Source organism: Macrobrachium nipponense, chromosome 15 (genome assembly GCF_015104395.2).
Source record: "Macrobrachium nipponense isolate FS-2020 chromosome 15, ASM1510439v2, whole genome shotgun sequence".
Classification (NCBI taxonomy): domain Eukaryota; kingdom Metazoa; phylum Arthropoda; class Malacostraca; order Decapoda; family Palaemonidae; genus Macrobrachium; species Macrobrachium nipponense.
This window is the reverse complement of record NC_087208.1, coordinates 92638526-92656025: the sequence shown is the minus strand read 5'-3', so window position 1 is coordinate 92656025 and position 17500 is coordinate 92638526. Positions and strand designations below refer to the sequence as shown.

Sequence of the window (17500 nt, the reverse complement as noted above, 5' to 3'; positions counted from 1 at the left end):
TGGAATATATAGGGACAATATTAGATCAGAAACATGGACAAAATTTGCCCTACACAAATCAAACTCAAATTTAAAGTTTCGTGCTGGAAATGGACACCGAACTCACTCACGACGCAAAAAAGAAAATGAAGTCGTGTGGCCCAGAGCCTTCTTAAGAAGTCGGATGCATATTCATGGGCGGGGTGGACCAAAGTGAGAAAGAAGAAATTAAAGTGTGATAGAAACAGGAGAACCCATGAAAAATGGGAAGGAAAGTGATGGCTACGGAATTTCATGTTCTCTTTTTTTTTTATTTAGTTGACCTACAATGACTATTCATGAAAGACTCGTTAAAGATTTCATACGGAAGAACATTCCTTGCAAGAGCGAAGTGCGTCACTACTTAAATGTTCACATGAATCAATATTAAAGATTTAAAAAACAGAACTGAAAAATAAAGAAACCGTATTTGAAAAAAAGGAAGATTATTTATCTTCACACATTTAGGATTATTTAAAACTTAATTGATGAAGGGTTTGTGTTGTTTTAAAACTATTGGACTCCCCTTCCATAAGAACTATTCCACGAAAGAAACTATATGCGAGTCTTCCATTCACCCAAGATGACAAATTTAGAAGGAATCTCTACTCTTCAATTGAAAAATACTATGTTGCAAGTTACCTTATTAAAATAATCCCCCTTCAATAGGATCACTTTGCAAATTTAAAGACAGAATCTGCCCAACATTGCAATCTTCATCATGTATAACTATACCTACCCCTGATGTAATTTGGGGACTTACGTAGCTCCGACTGTTAACTTCTTCCCTCCTCCCACATCCCCTCCCCACTTTTGTAACTCTTCATAGTAAAACTGATCTCTCGTTTGGTATTTTAACGTAAACAGTGACGAGGAACACCGTTCGGTTCAGTTGTTCAAAAGTCTTTGCTTTTGTACTTTACACAGTAACAGAGTTTACTACATAATTGTGGATTTTTATTACACATTAATGGCAGTTACCCTTGTCCATATAATTTAATAACTTGAAAGCATATAATACAGCTATTAAGGGATTCAGAGCCGATGAATCTGTTCATCGGCAATAACTTTATCAAAGCATCGGATAATGGTGAAAGTTGGGAAGTGTATATTTTACAACCTTACCTAATTTTTCACGTATTATTTAGTACTTAAGTTCGAAAGTTTTGATATTTTTATAGAGTAAAATAAAGTAGCCGATGCCGGAACCGAGAAAATCACTGACAAGGATCCTAAAACAATTCGTGATGTAAACATAATATGACGTCATGAAGCTCCGCTCATCCAGGTAGGCAGTAAGTAGTCACTAACACAGTCCAGGCTTCAACAAATTCAATAATGGCCAGCAAGATGTGGCATTGGCCCCGTGGTTACAAGACGGCATTTGTGCTACGGCTTGCCACTTTGTATACAAGTGAGAAGACCCATGACAAGATTTACTATACAGTATGAATAGGTAATTATTTTCATAGTGGGTAATAGTTACTTGGCAACACTCATCTTTCGTTGCAGCAAATAGAAGGCTATAGTTTCGAAGCCTGAGGTAAAACCAATCTGATTGTCATTTTGTATTCCCGCCCTGAATAGATGTAGATCTACCATATGAGCTATAGACTGGTTCATTATGTGGATGAATTACATACATTGAATAATTTGTGAAGTATTACAACACGCATATCAAGAATATGGAAGAATTCCAAGCTAACAACTTAGTCCCAACCAAGGCCAAGAGAAAGAGAAAGAGGTCTGCACACTCCAGACCTCCCCCTACCCAAAATCACCCATGTTGGCGGAGCTTTGTCTACCTCCTTATTATGTTAGAGGTGGAGTATGACAAGCAGGTACCTTCACGATATGTCATCGCCTACGTAGCTACCCCAGGTGGAAGGCAATCTACCCAATTGGGTAGACATTCTCTCTCTTAGTCTCTCTTAGCCTTGGTCTTATTATAAAAATAACAATAATAATAATAATAATAATAAACTAAAGAAAATGCCAAACTGGAAAGCCCCAGGTCCCAATGAAGTCCACAGATACTGGCTCAAAAACCTCAAGGCCCTACACCCACGAATAGCAGAACAACTCCAGCATTGTATCTCAAATCACCATGCACCCAAATGGATGACCACAGGAAGAACATCCTTAGTACAAAAAGACAAGAGTAAGGGAAATATAGCCAGTAACTACAGGCCTATCACCTACCTACCAATAATGTGGAAGTTACTATCAGGTATCATCAGCGAAAGGCTATGCAACTACCTGGAGGATACAAACACCATACCCCCACCAATAGAAAGGCTGCAGAAGGAAGTGTAGGGGCACAAAAGACCAGTTCCTGATAGACAAAATGGTAATGAAGAACAGTAGGAGAAGGAAAACCAACCTAAGCATGGCATGGATAGACTATAAGAAAGCCTTCGACATGATACCACACACATGGCTAATAGAATGCCTGAAAATATATGGGGCAGAGGAAAACACCATCGGCTACCTCAAAAATACAATGCACAACTGGAATACAATACTTACAAGCTCTGGAATAAGATTAGCAGAGGTTAATATCGAGAGAGGGATCTTCCAGGGCGACTCACTGTCCCCACTACTCTTCATAGTAGCCATGATTCCCATGACAAAAGTACTACAGAAGATGGATGCCAGGTACCAACTCAACTCAAGAAAAGAGGCAACAGAATTAACCATCTGATGTTCATGGACGACATCAAGCTGTATGGTAAGAGCATCAAGGAAATAGATACCCTAATCCAGACTGTAAGGATTGTATCTGGGGACATCAGGATGGAGTTTGGAATAGAAAATGCGCCTTAGTCAACAAACAAAAAGGCAAAGTAACGAGAACTGAAGGGATAAAGCTACCAGATGGGAGCAACATCAAACACATAGATGAGACAGGATACAAATATGGGAATAATGGAAGGAGGGGATATAAAACACCAAGAGATGAAGGACACGATCAGGAAAGAATATATGCAGAGACTCAAGGCGATACTCAAGTCAAAACTCAATGCCAGAAATATGATAAAAGCCATAAACACATGGGCAGTGCCAGTAATCAGATGCAGCGCAGGAATAGTGGAATGGACGAAAGCAGAACTCCGCAGCATAGATCAGAAAACCAGGAAACATATGACAATACACAAAGCACTACACCCAAGAGCAAATACGGACAGACTATACATAACACAAAAGGAAGGAGGGAGAGGACTACTAAGTATAGAGGACTGCATCAACATCGAGAACAGAGCACTGTGGCAATATCTGAAAACCAGTGAAGACAAGTGGCTAAAGATTAGATTATAAAATTTTTGGCACAGCCAAGCGCCGGAGCCGAGGGGCCATTCAGCTCATATATATCTTTAAGAGTAAAAGTCACTGTCGTACAAACAAACATACACACAACCGATCTAACATACAAATCATTCATTCATAAAATCCAAACAAGAAACCTAAAACAATTAAGAGAAAATTACAATTCATAAAAAAGACCAATATTTTTTTTAAAAAACTGTCATAATTGCTCTGCCTGAGCACCTTCACCTAAATATCGCCAAGAGACTTATTTGCCAGCAAACAAGCTCCAAGTTTGTTTTCAAAATGAGGGCACTCCACCAAAATATGCACCACAGTCAAATCCACATGACAAGTGGAACAGCGAGGAACCTGCCTATCCGCTTCACTCATCACTCATCATTAGATACCCGTGAGTATATTTAGTGCGGCCAATACGTAATCTAGCTAAAACTATCTCAGACCTTCTGTCCATCTGGCTATGAGGCCAAGGATGAACAGAAGGCCTAATCGATTTCAATTTAAGATTATTATCTAAAGTAGACCAGTGGGCCTGCCACTGGTCTCTACAATAAAATCGAATGGTACTCTTAAAATCGGATACAGGGACGCCCATGTTGGAAATGTGCCTAAGCCTAGTTGCAGCCTTAGCAGCAGCGTTGGCTCGCTCATTCCCAACAATTCCAACATGGGATGGAGCCCAGCAAAACCTAACAGAAAATCCTCTTCTATTAATTAAAAGATAAAACCAATCTTGTACTTCTTGCACTAAAGGGTGGCAATAGACTAGGCTTTTTAGAGAAGATAAAACACTCAGAGTCGGTAAAAATGGTAAAAACCTGGTTAGTACAAGAACTATAAAAAAATATATTTAAGAGCAGTCAAAACTGCCAGCAGTTCAGCTGTAAAAACAGAAGAATTAGAAGGAAGGTTCTTTTTAATGATATTACCACTAGTCACTACAGAGCAACCAACACCACCAGAACCCTTCGAGCCATCAGTATATATATGATGAGAATCACCATGTTCGGAAGCATGGTCCAAGAAACTTGCCCTCAACTGATCACCAGAACTGTTGCTCCTGCTGTCCCTAATTGGGCAGATTTCTAGGCATGGTCTATTCCAAGGAGGAAACTTTGAGGGCGAAATTTCAGCTACTGCAGGGAGAAGTAATCCCACCTCCCTGGCAGAGCTTGCTAGTCGGACCTCAAGCGGCTTTGGCAGTCTCGGTCTATTTGGGGCTCTGTCAGTTGGTTCTCTAACGTACTTATAGTTAGGGTTTAGCTTTGACGTAAGTATTCTTGATATGACTCAAGCCTAATTCCTCCCTACAGATAAATAGTGGGGGAAAACCTGACTCAACATCTAGGCTTTCTACTGGAGAAGTCCTATAGGCTCCCGTACAAATACGTAAAGCCAAATTATGGACAACATCTAATTTCTGCAGTGTTGTCTTGCATGCACAACCATAAACTTGACAACCATAATCAATTTTGCTTAGGCATAACACCTGGTTCATCCTCAAAAGGGTAATTCGATCTGCCCCCCAATTAAAATTAGATACAACTTTAAGAATATTAAGACGAAGATTCATGTTACATACAACTTCATTAACATGTTGAGTAAAAGTTAATTTCTTATCAAATGTAACACCTAGATACTTAATGCTATCTTCATAAGGTAAAATCGAATCATTTAAAAACAGCGTAGGGATCTCTTCCACTCTTCTTAAACGGCAAAATCGTATAACTTTGGTTTTATATGGTGAAAATTTGAACCCTTTAGCACTGGCCCATAATGTTGAAGCATTAATAGCAGTCTGGATCTTTTGACAAGCTTCGACAGCTGTAGACTTGCTACAGATTATTGCATAATTATCAGCAAAGGGCAGACCATGCACCCCGACAGGAACTTGTTCTAGTAGGCCGTTGACAGCTACATTAAAGAGTGTTGGAATAAGGAAGCTTCCCTGAGGTTAACCCTTCTTCTTGAGGGTAAGCAGAAGAAATGTAAGAGCCCACTCTTACTTTCAGGTAACGTTCTGACAAAAAATCTTTCAGACAATAGAACAAATTACTCACAACACCCCACTTTACAAGCTGCAAAAGGATACCCCCTCGCCAGGTAGTGTCGTAGGCTTTTTCTAGGTCAAAGAACACTGCAACAGTCTGGTTTTGCACAGCATTTTGTATCTCCCGAGTAAGGAACACCAAAGGGTCAGAAGTACTTCTATTTTTCCTAAAGCCAAACTGCCGATTAGATAAGAGATTCTTTGAATCCAAATACCACACAAGTCGAGCATTGACCATCCTCTCATAAATCTTGCTAACACAACTAGTTAGAGCAATTGGCCTATAGTTCTTAGGAAGGAAGGAATCTTTAATAGGTTTTAAAACAGGTACAATAATCGATATCTTCCAAGACTCTGGTGAAGTTCCTGAAAGCCAAAAACTGTTTAAAATGTCTAAAAGAAATTGTTTTGTACTTCTAGGCAAATTAAAAATAATTGAGTACAGTATATCATCTTCCCAAGGAGATGTTGGGGAAGATAACGAGATTGCATGATCTAATTCTTTCATGGTGAAAGGAAGATTATACGACTGAATTTAAACTAACAGCAGGAACAACCGTGGTACCATCCCTAATATTCCTGAATGCAGGAGAGTAATGTAGGGCACTAGATATATTAGAGAAATGCCTACCAAAGGTTTCTGCAACTTCTCCAGAATCAGATATGAGGAAGCCATCAATTTTCAATATAGGCAAGGGAGGTGGAGAAAATTTCCCTTGCAGCTTTCGGATTCTGTTCCAGACAAACGACATATGGGAATCATATTTTAATTCACTTATATATCTGATAAACAATTCCCTCTTTGCCTGCTTAAATGTTTTCTTTTGCTTAGCAAGAGCTCTTTTATAGCTAATTTTACTTACCAAGCAAGGATATCTACGATATCTCTTGTAGCAAGTTCTTGTTATCTTTCGGCTCAAGGCGCGTGCATCACACCACCAAGGTACTAGAGGACGACGAGGCTTACCAGAAGTTCGAGGAATAGATAGCATGGCACCCACACCGCAATATACTGATTAAATACTCATAACGCGGATGTTGGGCTCTGAAAATCTATTATATTTTGATCAACTTCAGTAGATTTTTTGAATAATTCCCAGTCAGCCTCCCCTACCTTCGATTTTGGTAAACATGGAGATGGAATATTTTTCTTAAACTTAAAGTGAATGGGCCAATGATCACTACCATGATCATTCTGGTCTACTACCCACTGGTAATCTAACCTCAAAGACGAAGAGCAGATAGTGAGGTCAATGGCTGAGTCAGTATTATGAAAAACATCATGTCTTGTAGGGGAACCATCATTCATTAAAGCGATGTCATTTAAGTCAAGCAGCTGTTCTATTATTAAACCCCACCGGCCGCAGTTTGGCTCACCCCAGAGGGTGTGCTTGGCATTTAAATCCCCCATCAAATCAAAATGAAGGGTTTAGGAAGCTGGTCTATCGATGTTTGTAGATCATTTAATTCTAGGTGATGCGGATTACCCTGCACATCCTGCAATCTACTTTCTAATGACGGATCTAGTTTATAATTGAAAATTTGAACTGCACAAGCCTGCAACACAGTGTTCAATTGAACAACCCTTTGATTAACAGACATGCGGACTATGATGCCTGTGCCTCCCTGAGCACGTACACCTATCAGGGGTGGAGACCTATGGAATGAATAATTAAAACCCAAGTTGGGAGTGTTCTCTCCCAACTTTGTCTCCTGAAGACACATTGCAGATAGATCATGATCCCTAAACAGAACCCGAACTTGCTCTCTATTTTGTATAAAGCCACGGATGTTCCACTGCATGAGAGCCATTATTTAGAGGAAGGGATCTTAAAATTCCCTACTAATTTAGGAATCTGTGTCCTGGTGAGAGAGATTTTATCAGTTTGACCTAGATCTAGATGTTACAGATTTTTTAGAAGATGGGCTTTCACTTCCCCTTTCAGTTTTACTTTTGTTTTTTCTATGATTGCCGAGTGACCGTGAATGAGGCGAAGAGGGAGAAAGGGCCCTCTTCTGACGAATAAAGAGGGCCTCCATCTCCTCACCGTCATCTCCACGGTGCACTGTAATGTCAAGATCAGGTGAGGGCTCAATGTCAGGCAATGTCCCTGACAGAGAGAAGTCGTCAACAAATTGAGACCTGGCTTGAACCCTTGAAACAACAGGGTCCCCTGGCTTGACCAGAGTCTCTGCAAACATGGGAAACCCCAAAAGGGGGGAATGAGAAGCTCCACCAAGGGGGCATGGGAAGCCCCACCAGGGGGGGCATGGGAGGCCCCACCAGGGGGGCAAGGGAGGCCCCACCAGGGGGGGCACGGGAGGCCCCACAGGGGGGGATGGGAAGGCCCCACCAGGGGGGGCACAGGAGGCCCCACCAGGGGGGGCCAGGGGGGGCAGGGGTACCCCCAACTAGAGGGGGTGTGGAAAAACCCCCACCAGCGGGGCACCGGGGGAGCCCCACCAGAAGGGGAGGGGCCCAGAAGAGGCAGTATTCAATTGTTGTTGCTTCAAGGCATCCGGATAAGTTTTCCTGCCCAACAGCTTCTTGGCCTGTCCCACACTGATGTGTTCGTCAAGAGATTTTAGTAATGCATCTTGTTCTTTCTTGAATGCACTACATTTTTTATCACGGGCTCGATGTTCACCCTTACAGTTTACGCAAATTACTGGTCCAGAACATTCCTCGTGCTCAGGCTGGCCACACGATTCACGAGTTTATTTCTGGTGCAACGTTAGAGGAGTGTCCAAAACCAAAACATTTAAAGCACTGGAGCACTCTCGGTCTATAAGGATGAACTTCCATGATTTCACTATCAAGAATAATTTCAGATGGCAGAGAAGAACTTTTAAATGTTAAAATAAGCATCGATGAGCAGGGCACTTGAAAACCTTCCAAACCACATCCGGACACATTTCCAAAATTTCCTCCTCATCCATTTCATGTAAGATCTTCATTAAATATAAACAAACCTTCGCATAACTAAAATTATAGTGAGGTTTTACCTCTTTTATCATACCCTCAGGATCAAGCTTCAAATTTAGGAGCATTATCGATTGAATATCTGTCTTGATATGAACTAAAAAAACTATTATGCCCAAAGCGAGTTAATTCAGGACTCCCAACATTGCCGATCTTCTGGCTTACAAACCTTTTCACTTTGAAGAGGTTGCCTCTCTCACCATGTGTTGAATAATTAACCACTTAGCTGGGTCTGGTGATCTGGAGGTTTTTACTTATTTTACTAGTATCTTTAGTTTCATTAGGTGGTCTATAACTCTCAAGATACCTAGGGACCTCTTTTGCCTCTACAAGTCCAACACTCAATGAATCTGATCTGAACTCTCTGTAGGCTCTGTGAGCTTCCGATTCGTTATTGAAAAATACCCAGAATTCAAAAAAAACCCATAATTTTTGCCAAGTCTATTCCTTACTTCTTTTACTTTACCAAATTTACAAAATTCATTAAATACCGTTTCATAATTCCAGTCTAAAGGGACTGGTTTCACATATAAAAATGTTTGTAACTAGGATGGTCCTTTGACAAAAACGCGCCAAAGTCCACAATGGAGGAATTACCAGAGTTTTCCTTGTCCTTATCCTTGCCTAAGTCGTTAACAGAAGGTTTTAAATGTCTCCATAAGACGTTGAATTGATGATTCGTCCAGGTAGCCCCCACCCACCATGGAGCCACATTTAGAGGACAGTGTTATCCCATACAGGGCTGCCCTAGGGGTACCACCCAGATATACATCCCACCCTCAGTGCATAAGGCGTCATGATGTCCGTTGAGATCAGACCCAGCACTAAGTGCAGGGTTTGACATCTCAACTTTCCCCTCGCTCGACCACGTTAGGTACTCGAGTTCTATGGGTGAGGTGCCATGCCAACCATCCTCACCCTCCATCAAATCCAATGAACAAGTCCAAATCATGTCCAAAACAAATCCAAAAGTCATCAACATAAAATCCGTACCTTATAGGGGGAGGAAGCAGAAGGATGAAAAGTTTTAGTGAAAGGAAAAGGGCTGACTCATTTAGTTTGGATTCAACAGCTGGGCACCAAGGTCCAGCGAGAAAGCAGTTCCCACCAGGCATCAGGGCCCAGCTGCTGAATCCTAAGCCCCCCATCCTCGGCAAGGCTTCAGCATCTGGGGGTACGAGTGGCTAAAGAGTGCATGGGAAGAAGGACTAATAAAAGTAGACGAAGACCCAGAAATATACAGAGACAGGAGAATGACAGACAGAACAGAGGACTGGCACAACAAACCAATGCACTGACAATACATTAAGGGGGACACTAAAGAAAATAGCCAGCCCCCCCCCCCCCCCTCGATGACACATGGCAAGGGCTATAGAGGGGAGAGCTAAAGAAGGAAACTGAAGGAATGATAACAGCAGCACAAGATCAGGCCCCAAAAACCAAATATGTTCAAAGAACAATAGACGGAAATAACATCTCTCCCATATGTAGGAAGTGCAATACGAAAAATGAAACCATAAACCACATAGCAAGCGAATGCGCGGCACTTGCACAGAACCAGTACAAAAAGAGGCATTATTCAGTGGCAAAAGCCCTCCACTGGAGCCTGTGCTAGAAACATCAGCTACCTTGCAGTAATAAGTGGTACAAGCACCAACCTGAGGGAGTGATAGAAAACGATCCGGCAAAGATGCTCTGGGACCATGGTATCAGAACGGATAGGGTGATACGTGCAAATAGACCAGACGTGACATTGAATGACAAAGTCAAGAAGAAAGTATCACTCATTGATGTCGCAATGCCATGGGACACCAGAGTTGAAAAGAAAGATAGAGGGAAAAAAAATGGATAAGTATCAAGATCTGAAAATAGAAATAAGAAGGATATGGGATATGCCAGTGGAAATCGTACCATAATCATAGGAGCACTAGGCACGATCCCAAGATCTCTGAAAAGAAATCTAGAAAAAACTAGAGGCTGAAGTAGCCCCAGGACTCATGCAGAGAGTGTGATACCTAGAAATGGCGCACATAGTAAGAAAAGTGATGGACTCCTAAGGAGGCAGGATGCAACCCGGAACCCCACACTGTAAAATACCACCCAGTCGAATTGGAGGACTGTGATAAAGCAAATAAATAAATAAATAAATAAATAAATAAAATAATAATAATAATAATAATAATAATAATAATAATAATAATAATAATAATAATTAATAATAATAATAATAATAATAATAATAATAATGGTGGAAGAAAGAAGAAGAAGAAGAAAAGTACTGCAGAAGATGGATGCTGGGTATCAACTCAAGAAAAGAGGCAACAGAATTAACCATCTGATGTTCATGGACGACATCAAGCTGTATGGTCAGAGCATCAAGGAAATAGATACCCTAATCCAGACTGTAAGGATTGTATCTGGAGACATCAGGATGGAGTTTGGAATAGAAAAATGTGCCTTAGTCGACATACAAAACGGCAAAGTAACAAGGACTGAAGGGATAAAGCTACCAGATGGGAACAACATCAAACACATAGATGAGACGGGATACAAATACCTGGGAATAATGGAAGGAGGGGATATAAAACACCAAGAGATGAAGGACACGATCAGGAAAGAATATATGCAGACTCAAGGCGATACTTAAGTCAAAACTCAATGCCGGGAAATATGATAAAAGCCATAAACACATGGGCAGTGCTAGTAATCAGATACAGCACAAGAATAGTGGAATGGACGAAGGCAGAACTTCGCAGCATAGACCAGAAAACTAGGAAAAATATGATAATACACAAAGCACTACACCCAAGAGCAAATATGGACAGATTATACATAACACGAAAGGAAGGAGGGAGGGGACTATTAAGCATAGAGGACTGGGTCAACGTCGAGAACAGAAGTATGAAAACCAGTGGAGACAATTGGCCCAAGAGTGCATGCGAAGAAGGACTGATAAAAGTAGATGAAGACCCAGAAATATACAGAGACAGGAAAAAGACAAGCGGAACAGAGGAATGGCACCACTAACCAATGCACGGACAGTACATAAGACAGACTAAAGAACTAGCCAGCGATGACACGTGGCAATGGCTACTGAGGGGAGAGCTCCAGAAGAAAACTGAAGGAATGATAACAGTGGCACAAGATCAGGCCCTAAGAACCAGATATGTTCAAAGAAAAAACCATATCTGGAAAATACATCTCTCCCATATGTAGGAAGTTCAATACAAAAAAAAAAAATTAAACCATAAACCACATAGCAAGCAAATGTCCGACACTTGCACAGAACCAGTACAAAAACAGGTATGATTCAGTAGCAAAAGCCCTCCACTGGAGCCTGTGCAAGAAACACCAGCTACCTTGCAGTAATAAGTGGTACAAACACCAACCTGAAGGAGTGATAGAAAACGATCAGGCAAAGATCCTCTGGGACTATGGTATCAGAACAGATAGGGTGATACATGCAAATAGACCAGAAGTGACGTTGATTGACAAAATCAAGAGGAAAGTATCACTCATTGATGTCGCAAGACCATGGGACACTAGAGTTGAAGAGAAAGAAAGGGAAAAAATGGATAAGCATCAAGACCTGAAAATAGAAATAAGGATATGGGATATGCCAGTGGAAATTGTACCCATAATCATAGGAACACTAGGCACGATCCCAAGATCCCTGAAAAGGAATCTGGAATAACTAGAGGCTGAAGTAGCTCCAGAACTCATGCAGAAGTGTGGGTCCTAGAAATGGCACACATGGTAAGAAAACTGATGGACCCCCTATGGAGGCAGGATGCAACCCGGAACCCCAAACTATAAACACCACCCAGTCGAATTGGTGGAATGTTAAAGAAAAAAATAATATTGAGAATGATAATGCAATCAAGGGGACGATGATAAATCCATCATTGATGCCATCGGCAACAGGGCAGGGCCACAGTGAAGAGACGTTTTTCCCATATGTCATCTTCTCTTCACTGTGGGTGGAGCTTCATGACGTCATAGGTTAACATCACTATTGTGTTCAAGACCCTTACCTGCTATTTTGATGGATCTAGCATAGGAAACTCACTTTTACTCTGATAAGTAGAACAAGAACTATAGGACTTAGGTACAAAATAATAACTGCAAAAATAAGGTAGGGTTATAAAATATACACTTGAAAACTTTCACCTTCATCCGATGCCTTGATAAAAAGTTATGCCGAAAAGCAGTGTTTCTTCGGCTCGGAATCCTTGAGTAAGAATTTTTCAACATTTCGTTTTTTGACGCACAGTTTGAACAAACTTAATGCCCATATAAGCGACTAAAAACTTAGAAGATAATACAAGACTTTCTTTTTACAACTTGCACTGTTAGTATGTCCCATCTGTATATGTGAACTTGGTCCCATCTTAGTCGAAATATTCTGCCGATGCAATAAATGTTTCCATCTCATTTGCATATACATCACTACTGAAATCGTTATTGGTTTTGAATCATTATTCCCTATTGATAAAAACGAAGCTTAGAAAGAAAAAAAGAGGAGGAACAATATAAAACCGAAAATGGGATGCCTTTTTGGTCCTTGAATAATTCATGTTGCCTAGTTGGCTGTTCTTGTTCCCCGTTTCATAAATGGCATGATTTAAATTCACGGTTTCTCATCAGCAAAGGCAGCAGCAACATTTACGTCCTTCAAACTGAATTACGTTTCAAATTTCCATTTTTCTCCAAGAGCTCTAATCCACGCAGCCATCTTGAATATGCTTTTGCCCAGGACAGGTGAAGCTTGAAAATCTCGATCCAGGTTTTGTTTGGCCGCTGTTGTCTTGCGGTTCGAACTCTCTAAGTTTGAAGATTTCCTTTAGAAATGTCTCGTTTATCTTAATTACAGTTTTAACTCTCACAAAGGTACAAGTGCATACGTAGACACTTCGTGTTTCAAGTGCTAGCGTAGTGAGCCTCGAAAACAAGACTCCATTATTCTGAAGAATTTTTCCGTCAAAATCTGGGAACTAGAATTCCTTGTCTGTCTTTTGAGATTTCTGTAGACTAGCGTCACAGTATTGCTGTCATCGGCCCAGTGTTTTTTCAGAAGGCTGAATGGCATCAAAGTAAAGTTCATCTCTCATAAATGAAGTATTTGTAAATGACTAATACTGTACAGAACAAAGCGAGGACCTATGTTAGTAATCAAATGGTAAAATTTATAATTTTCATCCGTACTGTCATTAATAAAATTCACTATTTGTTGTAGCTTTAATGTTTACGTCCATAGTATTACCATAATTACTAGCATTCTGCAAGTATAAATAAAGGTTACTAGTAAAAATGTCTTGGAGCTTATCACCGTCAAGTCCAAGCCTAAGCGCTGATGCCCGCAGGCTATTGTTATTTTATTTACACACACGCACACACACACAGGAATATTTATTTTTTAACGACTGTTTCTTCAGATTCACAATGAATTTGACAGGTGAATACCGTATTGTTTCACTGAATTTCAACAAGAAGCCAGGAAAATAAGATGTCATCAACTACTGTAGATACCTTTCCCTCTAAATGTAATTATTTCCAAGAAAATTTAGAGATTCCACTGGCCTATTCCTAATTGCTACTCATATGACACTTCTGAGTACTGGGAATTTTCCAAATGGTGGAGTATGCAACACGTGTAAATTCCGATTATCCGTGATTATGAAGAAACGGCAAAACTGGAACTGATCTTGTTTGTGCATTCACGAAGCTCGCCCCCCCCCCCCCCCCTCCACAACGATAAAAGAAATACTTGCAATTGATGACCTCTACAGTTAATCCCCGCGACTTACACAGAAAATTCAAAATTGTTGCGTCATCAACTTGAATACTATGCAAATATTATTTTTTTAATCTGGTGAAATTTAGAATGAAAAACCATCTCATTTTTTCCGATATTTTACTATACCCCTGGTGAAAAGAATTTACATTAAATTTCAAAATTACACAAGACATTCACAACCTTCTTTGAGATGGCAAAGGTTAAATATTTATATCACATTACATACATTCGTACATTCATATATACATATATATACATACCCAGAAGAATCCATCGTACTATGCTTGATTTGCAAAACGAAATGGATATAAATGAATACAATGCTTATAGCTTTGTGGACTTGATCACCGAACTTTAGTGATCAAATCCACAAAAGTATGGATCCACAATCATACACAAACATAGCTTTCGTTCATACTTATGTGGATTTGATCAATAAAGTTTGGTGATCAAGTCAATAAAACCATAAACTTATTTATTTATTTGTATCCATTTCGTTTTGCTAATCAAGCATATTTACGGTGGATTCTTCTGTGTATGTATGTATGTATGTATGTATGTATTCACGTATGTATATATGTGTCCAACATCAAGGGAACTCAGGCACAGAGGTGCAGAAGTAGTGCCACAGACCACAGCTGGGAACAAAGTTACGAGATAAAGACCCACAAAAATGATGATACATGAATATCAACCAAGACGACTCAGTAACCACAAAAATAACGACAGGTGCTCCCATAAACTTTCATAAAACATTCTCTAAAGGAGTGTAGTATAAAAGTAAAATCACAAATCTTGCTACCAAGAAAGAAAAAAAACATTTAGCCATATGGTATAACCTTGTCTACAATAGAATCTTACATATATACAATTTCTTTGTTTATATTCGTGACGTTATAACGTAATATTCTTCTGCAAAAATGAAAGAGCATTGTGGGTTTTATAAAAACGTTGCTCCTGGAGAGGATATATGGAAATGGACTTCTGTGAAAAGTGAGAATATTATGCAAATTCTTAATGAATTCCTTGTTCACTCGTGCCAAAGGAAATAGCTAGCTCCCTCCCACCCCCGCATATTAAAAAGCCTTCGTATTTTCATCACAGATATAAAGATTTTCCGTTAGTTACACAAACCATTTTTTGTACTGCGGTTAAGTAGCAATAATTTTCCATAGACCTATACTGCATATAGAAAGCACTCGCACACGATCGCATAAGTGCATATATATACGTGTGTGCGTGCTCGCGCACGTCGTGGAGGTGTGGCTTGAGAGAGAGAGAGAGAGAGAGAGAGAGAGACTAAAAATAATAGTCAAATATAAGAGCCACTTCTCAGCATCCGATTTAATCCGTCCATGTGCTGGGGTGGTGACCTCAACTGCTTTCAAGGTAGACCAAACTACTGCAACCCCTCTGACTGGATGTAAGATGTATACTACGATGCTGAGATCATCAAAATTGCTTACAGTCAATATCTGGCTAAATTCCCAGTTGCATTCGGATTCCACAGCCCACCGAAGCGGTATTATAATGCATACGTATCGGCCTCATCTTGGAACCATTCCACTAACTTGAGCTCATACGTCAGGAAAGTTATGCGCATACCTATAAGCTCCCGACTCCCGTCCCAAGAGAGACCTGACCCCCCCCACCCCCCCCCCCCCCCCCCCCCCCCCCCCCCCCCGCCCCCCCCCCCCCCCCCCCCCCCCCCCCCCCCCCCCCTCCCTCTCTCTCTCTCTCTCTCTCGACTAAACAGGGTGGTCCCACTTCGAGAGGGCCTAAGAAAACAGAAAATGTTCTTAGGAAACTTGGTATACCATCTACTACATACTGATGAATATTAGATTATAAGAGGAATAAACAACTAAACAGCTAAAATTTTCAACGAGATGGTATCCTGTAACAACTCTTGACACAGTGTGCAGTTTTCCACCCATATTTGGGAGGAAAATAAGAATTAGGCCCCTCTTTGAATCCAATATCTTATTTCTAGAAAATATCAGTAATCCAATAGTATTCTTCTTATTAGGAATCTGGACGTTTAACGTTATATACTATATATTTCAAAGCATACTGTTACATTTATTATTCGCGAACATTTTGCATACGTCTATGATTTTGATTAATTGGTCATCTTTGGATTTATTTTGATCTTCTGTGCGTTCAGCAAGTGTAGGTGTCCAAATTTCCATCTTTCAATTAACTTGTGTTAATTGAATCGAGAACCTGTACAGCTCTGAGGACCAATTTTCGTTACTACCACTCAAGAATCATCAAGCCCTTTGATATAATACTATGGTCCTTGGTTATTTGCTGATGTTCGGCATTATTTACTGTATGTATAGCCATACGGCGGTTATTCACTGATATCAGTTTTACATTAATTAAAACTCATATATTCTTTATAGAAATATATATAAAAAAAAAACATTTACTATCCCTTATTTACTCTTCTAGGTAAAATCAAGAATTCCGGTCAGCTTCAAAAAATGTATTTTCATAACCAACTACAACAATTATTTCTTCACCACCACCACCACCACCACCACCATCATCATCATCATCATCATCATCATCATCAATTTCAACTGTCAAAAATAGAGAAAGTCAAATACTCAGCTTCTGTTCAATGTGAAATGGGAAAATTCGAAACCATATAAATTACTTCAAGAAAAGTATCATCTATCGAAATGCTAAGTTTCAAAGTAAGCTTTAATTAGAATAAGTTTCTTTTCTCGCAATTTTTACAATTAAATATATTTCGTAAATTTTATTTTCCTGTTCATTTCTAAAACATGAGTATCCTAAAATTTGAATTTAAGGATCGGTGGTATTTTCGTTAATCTACTACGGGAATCATAATCATAAAAATATAAGTCAAATTATGAAAAAAAAATTTTGCCAGTTATTTTATCAGTGATAAAAATTTGGTAGCTAAGGGTATGATATATTAATGACAACTCAACGCACCGTGTGAGATGTATAACTTTCATAGCTCATGCAACATTATATCGGATACATTCCCCTTGCTTGGAAAACGCAAAGCCGTAAAATGTTACTGATGAAAACAGAATATTTTTTGGCTTTTAAAACATCGAATGACGCGTGAATGAATCGCAAAATTGTTCAGCTCAAATGCATAAAAATGTATCTATTTGAAATGGCTGTCATATCTGTTTCACTGACAGCCATTACGCTGCAATTGAAACGATGTAGGACAGGAATACGCTTTCACATGTAGGCAAGCATTAACTATACCATAATCTTTCTTTGCAAATGCAACTGCCAAGAAAATAATTCCCAGTATTCCTAAATACTAGCTGGA

At 39.8% G+C, this 17500-nt stretch overlaps 1 protein-coding gene across 1 annotated transcript; it reads left to right on the top strand.

Moving 5' to 3' along the window:
- The first annotated feature begins 1703 nt into the window (after nt 1–1703).
- LOC135226759 (myosin heavy chain IB-like) lies at nt 1704–7984 on the top strand. The gene is made up of 2 exons (XM_064266468.1): nt 1704–1906; nt 7564–7984. Exons 1-2 carry the CDS (start codon nt 1704–1706, stop codon nt 7982–7984), a joined length of 624 nt encoding a protein of 207 aa, XP_064122538.1.
- Nucleotides 7985–17500: the final 9516 nt, after the last annotated feature.

What these genes read in the sequence shown, in the direction of transcription:
- LOC135226759 (XM_064266468.1), top strand. Translation starts at nt 1,704, where the DNA reads ATGGAAGAATTCCAAGCTAACAACTTAGTCCCAACCAAGGCCAAGAGA. An exon ending in GTAGCTACCCCAGGTGGAAG is followed by an intron (nt 1,907 to 7,563) that starts GCAATCTACCCA and finishes TTGAAACAACAG; the next exon opens with GGTCCCCTGGCTTGACCAGA.